The sequence below is a fragment of the Nothoprocta perdicaria genome, unplaced genomic scaffold (assembly GCF_003342845.1).
Source record: "Nothoprocta perdicaria isolate Ctin4 unplaced genomic scaffold, notPer1 scaffold_96, whole genome shotgun sequence".
Classification (NCBI taxonomy): domain Eukaryota; kingdom Metazoa; phylum Chordata; class Aves; order Tinamiformes; family Tinamidae; genus Nothoprocta; species Nothoprocta perdicaria.
Window position 1 is genome coordinate 556,624 of NW_020456265.1, and position 16,330 is coordinate 572,953.

Below are 16,330 nucleotides of genomic sequence, written 5' to 3' on the forward strand. Positions count from 1 at the left end.
GATTGATACCTGTCAGGGGACATTTGGGGACTTCAAAATTGTTACTTCATTCAGAACACCAGGAGCTGAAAAGTATGTGGAGACTGGAGAAGAGGGTGAGAGAGAAGAGGAGATGGTCCTGATAGAGGTGGATTCACAGGAGAGATTTTGTCTTCCTACCGTTCTGAAGCTTGACATGCCAACAAACTGTCCTCACCAAACGCAGATCGATTTCATGTTCTGCAGCCTCATTTATCAGTGACCTCCCGTGCTGTGCAAAGAACGCATGGCTTCTGGTATTTACAACTGCTTAAACTCACTGACTAGCTAAAATGCAGCTGTGCAAAATTACCAAATATGCCCTAAACATGAGGATGTCTTTTGTTGTTGTTGTTCTGTGTCAAGCAAAGGTAAAGTTATACTAAAGAGAAGGAACTGTAGATGCATTGGTGAGACAGGCCTGTTTGCCAGTGCRATTGCAGTAGAAGGAGGCCTGGCTTTGGGCTCCTATATTGCATGTTACGTGGTTTCCTATAAAAGCTGGTCATTTAACTYTCCTCCCCTCCTTTTTTTTTTCCTTTCTCCCAGCAATACAGCTCATTCCAAGCAGACAAACTGGAATGCAGCCAGGTGGGAAACTGGCGATCCAGCCCCGCAGCGAACGCTGCCACCATGCAGGAACAAAACTTCCATTCAGAGAACAGTGAACTCTTATACGCGCCGCCGTACAGCTTGCCTTTCTCTTACCATTACGGACCCTTCCCTGTCGATTCCCACGTCTTCRGCAGCAAAAAGCAAATGCTGCCGCCCAAGTTCGGGCAGGCTGCGGGAGCCCCGTGTGAGGTGGCCCGGCTCTTCCTGGGCACGCTGCAGGCCAACGGCGAGTGCCAGTGGCATTACGCCAACCCCTTGGTGCCCAACAGCCAGTCGCCAGCCAAAAGTCTCTCTGATCAGCCCGTGAATATCGTCCGGCACAGTCTGGCACCGAGTTACGAAGGTGGGTGGCACTTCACGAGCAGAAAGGAAAGGAAAGGAAAGGAAAGCGGTGGGGTGCACGGGAAGGAGTTGCAATTGGGGCTTGAAAATAAGAAACACAAGGTGTTTAGGAAGCGCAGAAAACCAGGAACAGTGGAGCGTCCAGTATGTTTATGGAATTTGCATGTTTATCCCACTGCCCTTTACCTTAAGCACTTCGTTAGTAAAATGCATCAGTGGCARAAATGTATCCACCAGAATCACGTTTAGGACAGGGCAGATGAAAAACCCTCTGCCTTAATACTGGCAGAGTTTATCTTCCTGCTTGTTAGAGGCAGGTACCAGACACTGAAAGTCTTTCCCACAGAGTGCAGTGTTTTGTCCTCACTCAGCTGACTGCAATATATTGCTTTGTTGCTCTGCATTTGGATTGCAAATGGCCAAGACTGAAGCTCATATAGTTTAATGCTATATATAGTTGTTTAATGCTATATATAGTTATTTTCTGAGCTCATGCTTATCTAATGCTTTGGCTTCCCTTTGTTGCTGTTGTGGACTGGGAGTGAAAAGGCAGAGCTTTAGCCAACGAGCAAGAGATGCTTTTGTCCTCTCTAAAGATGCCATAACCTTGTGGAAAGAAACTGGTTATATCTTTGTGGGTAACTCCTTTTTTTGTATAAGGGTTAAAGTAAATTCCCCGCAGGTAAGTTTGCAAGAACAAAGTGATATGAGGTGTGCAGAAGTCAGCCAAGGGTTTCTTCTCTGCTTCCAAACTGATAGATGACATGAGACTGAGAAAGTGGATCCACCCCTTTGGCCAGCAATATTTAGCTCYGATTCTGCTGCTTCTGCTTACATCGGAATATGTGGGCTCTTTTTTGAGCAGGGATGTATTTTGAAGGATGTTTAGGTGCTGGGCATCTGATGAAAAATGACTGTGTGCAGTTAAATCTCTGGAGATCTCTGGGAGATCCCTTAAAATTGGGCTGTTGAGGAAGGAAAATGGGGGAACTCAGGCCTGATCGGAGATCATTGCTGGAGTTCACCGAGGCAGTGCACAGACGTGGGAGGAAACACGGAGCCTCTCCTGCACACGGAGGATTTATCTCTAATAGCTCCAGGGTTTGTTTCCCCCGAGGTAAAATCAGCCCTGCTGTATTTTTGCTGAGGCTGTGGCAGAAATCTGGACCTTTGCAAGTGACTTTCTGCTTTGGATGGAAAGGGGCATCTGATCCTCCTTACACTGTCAACTACTGCTTTTTCCAGTGGTTCACTGAAAAAATGACAGCCAGCAAGCTTCAAAGCASAAAGGATCTGCTTAGCATCACTATCTTCAATCCAAAGGCAATGCCAAATATGACATCTGGCAACCGGGTTGGATGCTAGGGCTATTCCACATCCCATCCATAGAGGCATCTGCCAAAAACGCTGTAGGCCAAAGACATTTTTCACTATGGAAAATACTTTCTTTAGGAGAGATCAGAGATTTTAAGATTATCATGCCAAGCCATCAAAGCTCTGGAAAAGCACGTAGCAGATAAAACTGCCTGCAAATCAGATGCTGCTGCCTTCGAATCTGGTTTTGAAGCTTCTTCCACTTCTTTCCAGCTGGCTTAGTCCTTAGAAAAGAAACTTTCTTCAGAGAAAGCCACAAWCTTCTCAGTGAGAGATGCTCCCCTTGTGCACTGGAAAGGTTGCATTACTGCTGCAGATGATACTGCAGCGTCACTACTACTCAGTAAGGGAATTCTGTCTGTSTGTGTGAAGCGCAGTCCTACAGTTCGTGCCACAGCTCAGGAGATCCTGAAGAGTATCAAGGAAACCTCTGAAAAAATCCTCTCTACCTGAGCCCTGCACAAACCAGTTTACAGGCTTAGCCCAGGACTACTGGAAGCAGTACATGACAGTTTCAATGAAAAATGTRATTCGGAGGTCTTGAAGAACACCCTCTCTTACTATTGTGGTTTTGATGGAGAATAATGGAGAAATTAGGATTCAGACCAGGACTCAGCACAGACACTGGGCTCAACTACAAGATATTTTTCATGCACTGTGGTCACTGGTCTCCCAAAGCTCAGGGTGGTGATGAGTAATTGCTCCTATTCCTGGAAAGCTCTACCCCAAAAACGGACTGGAAAGCAGAGTGAGACACCCTGGACTACGTATGAAGAGTCAAGTGCTGCCGTGTTGCCCCCTCAGCACGTGTAGAGGCTGTCAGGACTGCACTGCTCTGGGACGAGTGTCCTGCACACGCAGCACTCGAGACAGACTCTGCAGGCACGCGCGGAGATTCAGCCCTGCCCTAAGAAGCACAGAATCACACAGAGAAACGGGCAGCATTTTAATATAAGATGCRAAACTCTCTGCTGATAAGGACTGCATACCTTCTAGTTGACGATCAGCGCCAAGAAGTGTTGGTCTTTGCTTTAGGCTGGCTTAAGACATCCCTCCTTCCTTTCAACTGAAGTGGATGGGCAGCGTGGAGAGCAGGCAGAGCTCTGCCCGCCCCAAGGCCCTTCTCGGCAGCCCAAGGCGCCTCGGGCAGGGAGTATCGGGCGGCAGCAGCCCCGCTGTGCCCACRGGCAGCGCGTGCGGGTGAGGAGGCCGCACGCCCCACACGGCCCCACACGGCCCCACGACACCCTGTGCTTCTCCCTCCCAAGTGCCGGGTTTCAGGCCGTGCCTGCAAGGGCTGCTGACGGCTTCGGTGGGGCTGCTGCACTCTCCGTGTGCTTGGGAAAGCGATCCCAATCACCGCACCGRCTCTGGGGCCACGAGGTCCCGCTCGGTGGGTGCCCCTGCCCACGCTGTGGGTGAAACAGCCCTGGGGAGCAGGGCTTCTCCTGCAGCAGCGAGGCCGGCGCTGGGGGCTCCTGCTAGACCCTGCATGAGAAAACCCACCCGGAGGGGTTTTCCCAGGGCCTGCTTAGGCTTTTGTCTACAAAGGGAGACAAAAGCAGGTTTTAGTCCGGCTCCGGGAGCTGGTCTGAGTGCGAGCAGACAGAAACTCCTGTGCTCTGCTGCACTGAAAACACACGGACTTGGCCCCCTGCTCTAGCTGCACGAATGTGCCGACAACCTCGACGGACGCCTGCAAACAATTAGCCCGCGCCRCTCACCTTCCTCCTCGGGGGAAGAGATCAAAACCATGTCTGTGGAAGCCAAAAGGATAGAGCAAAATGGATAATATCCTACAAATCAAGTACACAAATTACTTTTTGCTCCTCAGAAGGCAGCCACCAAGCCAGCAGAGCACGAGATCACAAAAATGAAGATAACAAGAGCGGGCCCTTTCATTGCTGTGGTGCTTTAGCTTCTTACCAGTGTTAGCTCGGCAAGTGGAAGAGGAAGCGCCCAGCCCAGGCCTTAGAGCAGGGCCAGCAGGTAAGCCAGGCTCTCCGCCGCCGTGCCGAACAAGCCCATCGCTCCCTGCAGTGCAGGGAGGCAGGAAAACACGGGCACGGCTTGTCCGGACGAGCTCAGTCGTTGCAGTGGCACTGAGGTAACTCCCAGCATGGGCACAAGGCTGGCAGCTGCGGAGTGACACTGCCACGGCACACTCACAGCAGCAGCGTTTCCAAGTGATCCTCGAGCGTGTGGCTGCACCCGCTTGGATTTGAGAGCTCGGAAGTCTGTTTTCCAACAGCTGTTGGGAATGCAGTTCACATAGGACTGCATGTACTTCTCGGGACAAAATGTGTATGCAGAAATTAAAAACAATAACTTGAAAGGGTGTTGTTTCTCAGAGGGTGGCGGGTTGATCCAGGAGAAATTGGATCCAGACTCCGGTTTAAATTCTGGTGTTAATTATGTGGTGCAACTCCCTCTGAAATTAATGAAGCTGGGCATATAAAAAGGCTACAGTTAGGCTATTTCTGCTTTCTCTGATACATGAAGGCTTTGCCAGTCCACTGTAGCACGGGGAATATTTAATTATTAGTGGGTGCAGTTATGTCAGCAACCACTACAGGGGAACTCCAAAACTTCTAAGCTGTTGAAAAAAATTTTTAGAAAAACATGCAATCCCGTTTTCAAAAGGCACTTAGGTGTTTGGGACTCTCAGTGAGCACAACACAAAAGGGAGCTTAGTTTTAATTTGCAAAATTGGTAAGTGCCTCATTTAACCTCTAATGTAAACCTTTCAAATATGCCAAGTACTTTCCAGCTCCAGTAATACAGAATGGTTACACTGAACATACAAGATATAAAGTGCAAAAAATAATACTCACCTAGGAGCAATAGGAGTAAAACAGTGGCTTTTTCTCTTACCATTTGCAGATAGGACTGTACAAAAGGGAAAAGCCACATAGAAAGTGATAAAAATTATAAAAATTGTTAAATGAATTTAGCTACCACGCAGAAACTTTAGAGACAAGTAGCCAATTACTGAACACATTTTAGAAGAAAAGCCTGAATAGAAATCCTAGGTGCAAACTCGCCACAAAATTTAAGAACCTGGCTTCTGAGTTTCAGCACACACTCTGTTTAGTATTCCACTATTTAAAGTATTTTCAGCATGTATATGTTGTAAATTATATTTTCTATGTAACTTGATTATTACCTCAGAAACGGAGGTGCAGAATTATTCAAGAAGCTTTCCTGTGGTTTTTTCAATGGATGTTTTCAGGATCTAATGCTAGTTTTTCAAAGAAACAGACCAAAATGGCACGAGTCAGTATCTGTGCCCTCTCCTCACTTTCTTGGCAAAGTCAAGAGTCCAGTACAGGGAAAGACGAATCCTGTTTGACCAAAAACGTTATGTTTAGTAAATGCTACTTTTCCCTTGATACATCATTTGTGGAGCTCCAAATGAGCTTGCTGAAGCCCMGCGTTTTTGAGAGCGAACCCCATTYCAAAACACTTATATCTTCAATTATTATTTTCCTGATTTCACCTTATTAATGAGGACAGTGATTTGTAATTATGCTGTCACACAAACAAGCAGGCATCTCACACAGCAATAAGGAAAACATTTCTTTTTTTGAATTTCTCAACACCAACTGGCCTTCTGTGTGTTTTTTGACTTTACAGTACTGCCTTAATGGGACTTATCCAAAGCCACTGAGGCAAAGGGGAATGTCTCTGATGACTTCAGTGGGACTTGGATCTGGCCCAAACCAAATGGGTATTAAAGTTCAGTCATAAAAAGTGTCAGTCTCTGCTCTACGAGTGCCAGTCTCCGGTAATTAACGTGTTTTCTCTCTCCTGCAAGTGCCCATATCAAACAGGAGGTACAGCCAGGACGCCCTATCCGACAGCTTCGCAAGCTGCACGGCGCCCATGCCCGGCAGCAGGTACAAGGAGGAGATTTAYGATTCCAGCATCATGAAGCCCAACAAGATCGAAAGCAGGATCCAACCATCTCACCATCTCATTAAGGAAGAGAACAAGTTGGCTTTTAACAGAGACCTCCAAGAAAAAATGAGCATTAATGAAAGTTCGTTTTCAAACTCAATAGCCGGCTCCTTGCTGCCCAAAGCCGAATGTTTCCAGTCAAAATCTCTAGGACAGCTAAGCCACCTGCTGCCCGTGCCCTCCGTCTACGAGCAGACACGACGGATTTGTATGAAGGAACCCAAATACGGGCACATCAGTCACCACGCCACGAGCCTAGATGACCTGGACGGCGACGAGAGAGCGACCGCGAGGCTCGACCCCGACGCGGAGGGCGCCCGCGTGACGGACGTGCGAGCGCCCGGGCAAGTGCCCTTCGTGCTCCTCAACTACCACCGCGTCCTCGCCAAGCACGGCGCCTTTCAAGCGTCGGCGTGCGCCGCCGCGGGACACGTCGGAGAGAACTACGGATACAGCTCCGAGGAAGTCAATACGTTTATTTACAAGAACCAAAGCCCCTCCTCAGCTTCGTCGCCAGAAAACCCCAAGGAGTCTGCACTACCCCACTATATTGGAACTTCTGTAATAATAGCCAATGGAAGGTGACGGTAACAGGGAAGTGTTCACTTTTCATTACGAAGGCAAGCTGCAGTGGTTTCCAAAAAGCCTGAGAAAACGTGGTTACATTTGCTGAGCACAGCTGAAGGTCAAGGCGGGAGAGACTTGGGCGCTCCTGGCAAGCCCTGTGTAACAGTACCTTGAAGGTCAGGAGAAGAGATCCACGCAGCTTCAGTGCTTCGTTGTCACAGATTAAGCTCTGGTGCCAGTGAGGAGACATGTAACAGATCTTATTTTTGTTATTTTATAGTGTGCAAAAAAATTAAACGATAGGTGTTTATGCAGAGATTTATATGGAGAACTTCTTTTCCCTTAAGCCCTACTTTTCAAAATAYGTTCAAGATTTCTTTTTTTATCATTACCGTGCACTCTACACTCTAGTTTAGGTATTTTTTGGCAAACTATGTGAAACTCTCTATCCACGTGTTAAACATCCTGACAAATGAACTTTGTTTGGAGTGGTGATTTTAGTATCCATGATACAGCTGTACTAACTCAACAAAACTCAGTTCAGGAAATGCTTATTTATTAATTATCCAGAAGTTGTTTTAACTCTAAATTTGATTTATTTAACATAGATTTCAGTGTTCAGAGAGTGCTGCCATCACCGTTCACCTTGACAAGAAATGTTACCATGGTAGCTTAATGCRTATAAAAATACATATTAAAGGGTTACAGGTCTTGAAATGGCAAATTGGTGAAAATTACAGGACAGGAACTGAAGACTATTCCCCATAAAAACGGTGAAATAGGAAACCTCTAAAACGTGTGTGTCTGCGCCTATTCTAGGAGAAGACTGTGCATGCAGTCTTTGCAAACCAGCTAGTCAAAAAAGCATCTGATCATAACACCAGAAATGTTTTCTTTACAGCCCAGGGTATAAGGCACATTTACGCTTTATTTTAACCTTACTGGCAGCGTCYGGAGGTTTGAAGAGCTCAGCTCTAACACACTGGACTTCCTTAAGCATAAATCTCTTTGTGAGCACAAAGGTAAGATTAATATTCGACTGATTCATGCACTCCACGAATGCGGTGCGTGGACAGTCTGCATACGAGAAGTCATTGCACAACCTCAAACAAAACAAAACCAAACGGAAAACCAGGTTTCCTAGACTGAAGGAAATGGAGAACGGACTGAAGGAAGGCAGAGTTTGAGTACATGGACTGCGCAGGGCACACAGAGCTCGATTTGCACCAATAACCCGTAGCAAGCAAAATGTACGCAGCATGCATTTAATTATTTTCCCAGCATATTAGGAATAGATTTTTCCCCCCTCCTTTCTTTTATAACTTGGTGAAGTTTACAGATGAGGAACAGCGGCCGCGTGCGGAGGGCTGCGTGCCCTGCCGCGGTGCCCTTCCGCCCCCCGTATCCCCGCGAGCTCCCGCTAGGACGACGAGGGYCCCCCAACAGCGAGCGGCCCCGGCAGCAGCGGAGCGCGGGACGCGCTGCGGGAGGGCGACTGCGGAGCCGGCGCGGCTGCATCCAGCCCTGCCCGTGCCCAGCCCCGCGCTGAGCGCTACCCAGGGCGAGTTTACATCTTGCAAACGTTTCACTGCTCTCACCCGGCTCTCTGCAGGAGTCTCTCTCGAAACGAGCCGCTTCGTACCTGGCTTGTGCAATATGGAAAAACACTTCCTCGCGGGTTGCACCTTGACAGATAAAAACACTTTAACGGATGTAATAAAATGCACACATTTTTTTAATGACACCTTCTCTGTCTCTATATGCAGCAATAAAAYGCAGTTACCTCCTTGCATGTATGAATATTTATTGTTATGAGGAAAGCAAATGCTCTAGAACGTGTATTTGAAAATCATTTTCACTATTTTTATTGCTTCCAATTAAAAGGCTAACAGAGACGACTTCTCTGAAGTAAAATCCGTACACCTGGAAGTTCACAGTTGTCTGACTTTTCATTTGCTAGAAGAAGCAACAAAGGTATCTTTCAGGATAAATATTAACAAAAATACCTACTCATCCATTACCAAATAACAAATTTGGGGGAAAAAAYAAGCAAAGCCAAATGAATATATTCAGCATAATTGCAGTCTTTGGTGTTTCTAAGGCTGGGGAAGGTAGCAGAGCTGAAGGAACGCTAGGAGTGAATTTTATTATTGCTCTGACTTGGGCAAGGGCAACGATGAGAGGCCGAGGTGCCTTAGGGGCCTCTGCTTATCCGCCCCGGCCGCTGGCAGCCCGACCCGACCGCCTTCCCAAAGACCCGGTCAAGCTGAGCCTTGAGCGCTGGTTTTGTTAAATCAGAACCATGCCCCACAAAGGCCTGGCTGACACCGTGCGCATCGTTAAAAGGAAACCCGATGCACAGCTCCTTCCCACGGCACTTTTCCTTATACCTCATTAGCRGCCTTGCTGCACCCCCAGCCAGTCTCGTGCACGTTGCTGTTCTCGGGAGTGCACCTCATTATAAAAACATGTTCTCAAGAACACACAAATTTGGCTTCGGTTCAAAAACGCCATTGGTGCTTTTCRGTAAACCACCACCAAGCATTTTCTGGTGCCTTCCTTGTTCCTCACACGCTCGGGCCCTACTCAACRGGCACGAGCCGCGGCGGTGCCGCCTTGTTCCCCCACACGTGCTTTACGGCACGCGATATTCAGAGACATGACTTTCCCCTGTTAGGAAATAACGAACCAATTATGCCTTCGCAGATGATAATATCGAATAGGCCTCACAAAAGGGCTGTGATTAAAAAAATGTGTGAAGCATTTTTCCTGCCGTTCCGAAATAGAAACCCCAATTGCCTGTTCACGTCTGGAATGCGAGGAAATTATACGGAGGGACAAGCAAGAGCTCAGCACAGACTTTCAGCCGGAGAAGCTACAGATGTTCCTCGCACTCACGGGATGCAGCGGCGGCACTGCCATGGACAGGGCCAATGTCCTTAATAAATGGGAAAAAAATGCCACATAAGTAGAGCCTGAATTGGAAAATGTTATGAAAAGTAGCCTCATTTCTCTCTGCCACGCTTATTTGAGCCATAGATACCTTTTTCAAGTGACTTGACAGCATTTTGTGTCTCGGGGGTGTTTAGGCATAGGAAGTAGAAGATATGGAGAGAGAGAGAGAGAGAGAGAGAAAGAGAGAGAGAAAGAAAAAGAGAAGAAAGAAGGAACGTTTTTCTAAGAAGCTGGGAACATTAGTCCTGAATTATGTCTCAAAGATTTTCTCTTATTAACAGGAGCTCTGCAGTGTAAATAAGGTAGCAGACTTCTCCCCGGACCACAGTAGCCCTGTAGTTACGAAAAGGTTATTTAAGAAATTTAATGAATTTAAGCACAGTGGACAATAGGTTCAAATTCTGAGAATATATCACTGAGGTAAAATTGAAACGCTGTTTTTATGAATGGGAGACCTGCCAGAATATGGCATTTCTCTCCAAAAAAATCATAAAACATGACACTGATATTTCTTCAAYCTTTCAGTTATACTTCAGGAGAACACACAGAAAACTTATATTCCATTTTTTCCCCRGAACATTAGATTTTGCTTTTTTTATATGATGCAGGTATGAGCTCTTTGGCAAACGTAGGTGAAAAGCACGGGAAACAACCARCCTATTAATGCTCCGAATTATATATGTATTCCCTACAAATGTAAAGCATTTTTGCCTATTTATTATGTAAAACAAAACCATCACAATATTAATAAAATCCTGTAGCCAAAGGAATGAAGACTTGCATTTCTTTTCTAAGCACGGACCGCAGAGTTTCGGTCAGGATGGCAGACGGGGTGTTTCTGGAATTGTGCTTTGTTTGTAGGAAGGYAATTCTGTGTGATTTGTAGGAAGGCAATTCTGTGTGATTTGTAAGCACGGGGTTCTGCCTGGTTTGTCAGAAGGGACTCGGCGCTGCTTCCCGCCGCGCGCCCGCGCGCTGCCGGCTCCTCGCTCGGGATGTGATGGCCCCGGAGCCGGAGCGAGGCCGGCGGCGCCGCACGGATCTCYGCAGGCCGAAGCCCCCGCGGGCTCTTCCAGACCGCCGAAGTCTTGCAGCTCAGTCAGAGTGAGCAAAGAGATGTAAGTTATATTAAATGCTTTTAAATGCTATATACTATTTCCAGGTAACAGCCTTTGAAATGTGTTTCCTGGGTATATATTTAAAAATGCTCTAAGGTCTTATATAACATTTTAACAGTCGTGAGATGTTCTGCTTGACCCCTAATGTATTTCTGGATGGACTTCTTCAAGTCTTTGGAAACTGCCCTGGTTCCCCCTGGACACAACCTGCTTCAATTGCTTGAGCACAGGCACAGCGCAGCGCAGCCTGCACACTCCGGAGTTCTCCGATCAGTAAAAACAAACTCCAAAGGTATTTTCACAACGTGTAAAAACTGAAGGCACAGAAATACGGGCAGTGTGGGAGATGGTTTTTGAAAGCCCTTCGTCAAGATAAGAGCCTAAGATAGGAGCACCCTGCAGCGAAAGCAGTGTTTTACTGAGGTAGGTATTTTAGTGCAGATTTTCAGTGCATCACGCCTGGATCTGCAGTTGTGCGACTGTGCATGCTCAAGTCCGGAAACTGCTCCGCACCACATTTGTCTGTCTTACATAAACTGATTATCAAAACAAAACAAAAACAAAACAAAAATTGATTATCAAAGCTAARTGTGGTGTCTTCCTGGGTGTGCCAAGTTTGGCACAAAAAGAGTAAGCTCACTGGCCATCTTCCCCTTATACCTTAAGGTGAGTATAAGTGGTATAAGAAGATGCACTGCCTTTCTTGACGTTAGCATTTACTCGGATGTTCCGAGTACATGCTTCAGGTGTACCGGTGTTTTACATCACAGGGTTTGTCCTTGGTGCACGTGGGGCAGYGGGCCGGGTTCAGCTGGTGTGCAGAGCTCAGCGGGGCGCTCTGCAGGGCCTCCCTCCGGCCGACACGGGGGCGTCTCTCACCATTTCTTCCCCGTCCTCCCGCCGGACCTGCCCGCGAGAGCAGCTCTGCGGGCAGCAACACCACTCCGGTGCATGTGGCGGGTCACACGGAGCCGTCCCGAAGGACACCTGAGCGGACTCTCCTCAGCCCGCCCGGCAGCTCAGTCGAGGCGGGGGTGGCTCCCTGGGCTCAGCCCACGGCTCCAAAGCAGCTTCCCACKGACAGGAAGCTTCCCGCTGCGCCCTGAGATACCGACCTGAGGCTTCTTCAAACGACACGGGGGGAAACCCGCCCCCAGAAGGAGGTTTTCCACGGCTGGCCACCACAGCACGCACTGCTCCGAAGCCGCTTGGGGGTAAAAGCAGCAGAGAAGTGACACTGTATGTGGAAGATGCCTGGAGGCTTCTGCGCCTCTTCCTTGGGTGTCTTTATTTCTTTTCTACATTTCCCCTTCTGTTTTTATGACATACAGATCTGGGGCCTTCTTTGTATTTCAACTTTATTAACAGAGATCCAATTTTCTCTGGATTGTAACACGCATCAATATTTGACTYCGAAATAAAAGTAGCTGCCAAAAATTAACAGCCCAAAGCAGTTGTGAAATCAAAAATGCATTTTCCTTTTCATCAAAAGCAAAACCGGTGGTTCATGCAGTTTATTCCAACCAGCCTGACAGGCAGCTGTTCACGCGGCACCACGAAGGTGTGTGAGACGCTGCTGTGCAGCCCCGGGAGCTGCAGCCGGYGCGGAGCCGGCGGCAGCAGGGCCGGACTCCCGGGTCCGCACGGCAACACGGCGTCGTACGGAGCGTGCAATCCCAGCGAGGCAAAACCTCTCGGGACACCGTGGCTCACAAGAGACGCGGGATGATTTGCTCATGTGCAGCAGGTTGAGGACTGCACAGCACGAATCCACCTGGACAAGAATCCACAGCCCCGAGGTGCTGCCGGGAAACTCCCGGAGAGACATGGCTACAGAGCCCGGATCAAACCATGGGATGCTCATGGATCATGAGATGTTTGGTGAAGTGGGCCCACACRGAGAAGAACAAACTCATTCAGGCTCTAAAGGGTTTTATTTATTAGACCCAAACCCAAATACACAGAATGTGAAGCCCCATCATTCAGAAATACACGATGAGCTCTTCCCAGCTCCATCACGGGCAATGCATAAAACAGAATTTACTTAAGAAAAAGTATTGAAAAAAGATAGAGATTTGCACTGTGCTAAAGCACAATAAAAATAATGCACAGACACATTTTGAAAATGAGCAGCTACTTCAGTTTCTCTAAACACAGTGTGTAAATGAACAGGAAGTTCACTGCAAAGTCTTCCTCTACAATTAGATTCCTATCAAAGAGCAGCTGCTTACAAAGAGCAGCAAAGCAATTTTTTTWAATTGCTACAGAAGAATAAACGTCTTCAGCAATGAGGTCATTACTTTTCCTTAAAGCCTTGATGCTACCCGTGCCGAGCAACGGAGAYATGAGAGACGAGCAAAGCCAAGCCTAAGCAGGCAGTGCCGCGGGCGCGCGGCGCTCCTAGCGCTTGGGGACGAGGAGGTTTCTCAGCATGTCGAAGGAGTTGCCGTCGGGGTGCACGGACTCGACGCCCTTGCCCTCCTCGTGCACCTGCAGGAAGCCGCAGTCGTCTATGCCCACGATCCAGGCCACGGGGCCCTCCTCGCTGCGCAGGCGCACCCGCTTCCCGCTGCAGGGAGCAAAGGCACTTCGGAGTGAGCGGCGCGAGGCGGCACCAGCCACCAGCAGCAGCACAGAGGACTGCCTAGCTGTCCTACCTTAATTTCTCATTTTACTGTTTCTTTCTTTCTTTCTTTTTTCCAGAGCATGTTTTATTTCCTGCTTTACTTTCTTCCTGTAAAATCAGCAGCTAATCTACATTGTCTGCTCTTCTTGTAAAGTCACGAGCACGGCAGCTCCATCACTAGCTACGCAAAGCCCTCCCCGTGACCCTTGCTCCAAGACAACGGGTGTGAAATGCCGAGGAGCTTTCCTTAACTCCTGCCCGCACGTTCATCTCGCTCTGTACTACTTGTATTCGCCCCTGCGAAACTCCTTCCTACTCAGGAATGTATTTTAATTAAGTCACTGCTTTTGAGGGCAGTCTCACAGCGCTTGCTTACGGGAAGACAAAACATCCATGGGTTATTTCCTATTGCTTAAATAAGGAAAAAGAAGAAAAAAAGTTAGCAGAGGAGCAGAAAGTTGCACTCACCTGTGTATCCAGTACTTGTAGTAATGGTGAAGAACTCCGTTGGGCCCTTTCTCCTGAAAAACATCTATGAGCCTCTCCAGTACAGTTACAGTTCTTGCAATGAGACAGTCTGCAGTTAAAGGCTTCAGTTGTGTCCCCTCTTCCTTATTGTATTTCCGGATGAGATCGTTGATGCATATGGTGGGGTTGCTGTTATCCACGTTAAACCCAAAGCCTGGGAGGACAAATCAAAAGACGAGGACAAAAAATGTTCATTCTTCTGTAAATGTGAATATTTCATTACCATTAAAAAGTTACTACTTTTTTTTAACTAGTTGCAATGATCATTAAGGGTATTTCCAGTAAATATTTTCCTTTACTCTCTTACATGTCTAAATCTCCCTAGCAGCGTAGCTACAAATCCCAGTCCAGACTTTGTGTCTCTTGTCCTTAAAACGCTCCCCCAAACGATGGAAGCAGAACCAATGCGGCCCTTTCAAAGAACCACCAYCCCCGGGGGCGTTTGGAAGGTGGCTGGAAACTGGCACGTTGGCCTCATGTTGGTTGGAGACACTGAAACTGGAAAACTTGGAATTTGCTGATAGGTAATTAGCAATTTGAGAGCACATCACTGATCATATTCTGAGATGGATTTTCATCTTTCCGATTAAAACTGAGCCAAGGGTCCTTCCTTTCTGTTTACTACAGCTGGCTGCTTTCCCTTTCTGCAGGCAAGCCTTTCTGCTCAGCTGACAGGCCTTGTTTGCCTTGCTCTGAAAAGCCTAGAAGATTTAAGCTGGTGTGGAAAGGCCCCCGCTTGCTTAATCTAACTTACCACAGTGTATCCTTGAGAAGCCTCAAGTCTCTCACTGAGATTTCTCCAGCCTGAATAATGTTGGCCAAATGCCTTTCTTATTTAAATATGTCTCTTGGGGCCTTTTTTTGCAGTATGCTGAAATAGGCTTCGAGGGATGTAAAGAAATATATTGTATTACCTGTTTGTTTATTCTTCCTAATGTCCTCAGACACTTGGGATAAAACACTAGTCCTGTCAATCAGGCTCAGACATAATACACCTTCTTCTGAGGGAAGCTCCACATGGATTGCTTTGTAAATTTGCTATTAGTGAGACTGTGCATATAGAGAATTAATTCATACTAATCATGAGAAGGTTTTCTTCTGAAAGAAGAGAAAAAAAAAAGAATCCTTCTGAAAAGGAGTTTCTCTTTTTTAACTCCTCAGAGGATGTCTACAGAGGAAGCCGCAGTGCTGTCAAAGAAGAGCCCAGCTCAGGGGTCTCAGCTCCAGTGTCCAACTGAGGGGTCTCAGCTCCAGAGCCCAGCTGAGGGGTCACAGCTCCAGTGCCCAGCTGAGGGGTCTCAGCTCCAGTGTCCAACTGAGGGGTCTCAGCTCTGGAGCCCAGCTGAGGGGTCTCAGCTCCAGAGCCCAGCTAAAGGGTCTCAGCTCTGGAGCCCAGCTGAGGGTCTCAGCTCTGGAGCCCAGCTAAAGGGTCTCAGCTCCGGAGCCCAGCTGAGGGGTCTCAGCTCCAGTGTCCAGCTGAGGGTCTCAGCTCCAGAGCCCAGCTGAGGGTCTCAGCTCTGGAGCCCAGCTGAGGGGTCTCAGCTCCAGTGTCCAGCTGAGGGTCTCAGCTCCAGAGCCCAGCTGAGGGGTCACAGCTCCGCCGTGCACCCCGAGGCTGGACGAGCGCAGAAGGGATGAGCAGGCGGGTGCTCCTGATGCTGCCTCGTGCTGCCAGGGTGGGCTGGGGGCCTCGGTGCCCGTGCGAGCTGCAGCGTCACGGCATGAGCGCCGAGGGCTCCTCAGAAACCCCAGTGCTCCAGCCTCTGGACCCTGTGGCACTGTGTTTAGCTATACAGTCCTTGGTCCAAAACCAAGACAAAACATGCAGATAGATTTTTGATAAGGTGAGCTTTTTTTTTGAGCCATTTTTGCTTTTTTGTGTTATCTTGTGATAAATGTTGAAATATAAGGTTGAAATATAAGCTCCAGAAAAAAAAAMCGGAATCAGTAAATTCCCAAAAGGGCACAGAGAGATTCTTAAGTGTCTCTGTGCAGTTTCCCTGCTGCACTCATAGATTATTTTAAAAAGGGGGACGTAACAGTTCAAAAGAGCATGTAATGGCTGAGCATGTTTCACAGAAGAAGGCGAGGACACTTTAGCTGCTTTGCTTGCCTGCACCTTAAAACTTAGACCATCTTGACCCTATCCTGTCCACACACTCTTTGCAAAACACTCTACTTACACTCTGTGCTATGTTCAGGCCCCAAGCAAGTACTATCAGCTTCT

The 16,330-nt window shown here is 47.8% G+C and overlaps 2 protein-coding genes across 3 annotated transcripts in view; one reads left to right on the forward strand and one right to left on the reverse strand.

Annotated features, from left to right (window-relative positions):
- The window catches only part of SIM2 (SIM bHLH transcription factor 2), a 48,179-nt gene extending 41,285 nt beyond the window's left edge, over window positions 1–6,894 (forward strand). Inside the window, exons 10-11 of the mRNA XM_026053040.1 lie at window positions 568–976; window positions 6,167–6,894. Of these exons, the coding sequence (XP_025908825.1) occupies window positions 568–976; window positions 6,167–6,894 (1,137 nt within the window). The remainder of the gene's footprint in view (window positions 1–567; window positions 977–6,166) is intronic.
- Window positions 6,895–12,867: 5,973 nt separating this feature from the next.
- Window positions 12,868–16,330, reverse strand: part of HLCS (holocarboxylase synthetase) — a 109,066-nt gene continuing 105,603 nt past the window's right edge. For both annotated transcript variants that reach the window (XM_026053038.1, XM_026053037.1), the window contains 2 exons: window positions 14,044–14,257; window positions 12,868–13,518 (listed from right to left, as the gene is read on the reverse strand). In XM_026053038.1, the coding sequence (XP_025908823.1) occupies window positions 13,350–13,518; window positions 14,044–14,257 (383 nt within the window). In that variant the 3' untranslated portion in view covers window positions 12,868–13,349. The remainder of the gene's footprint in view (window positions 13,519–14,043; window positions 14,258–16,330) is intronic.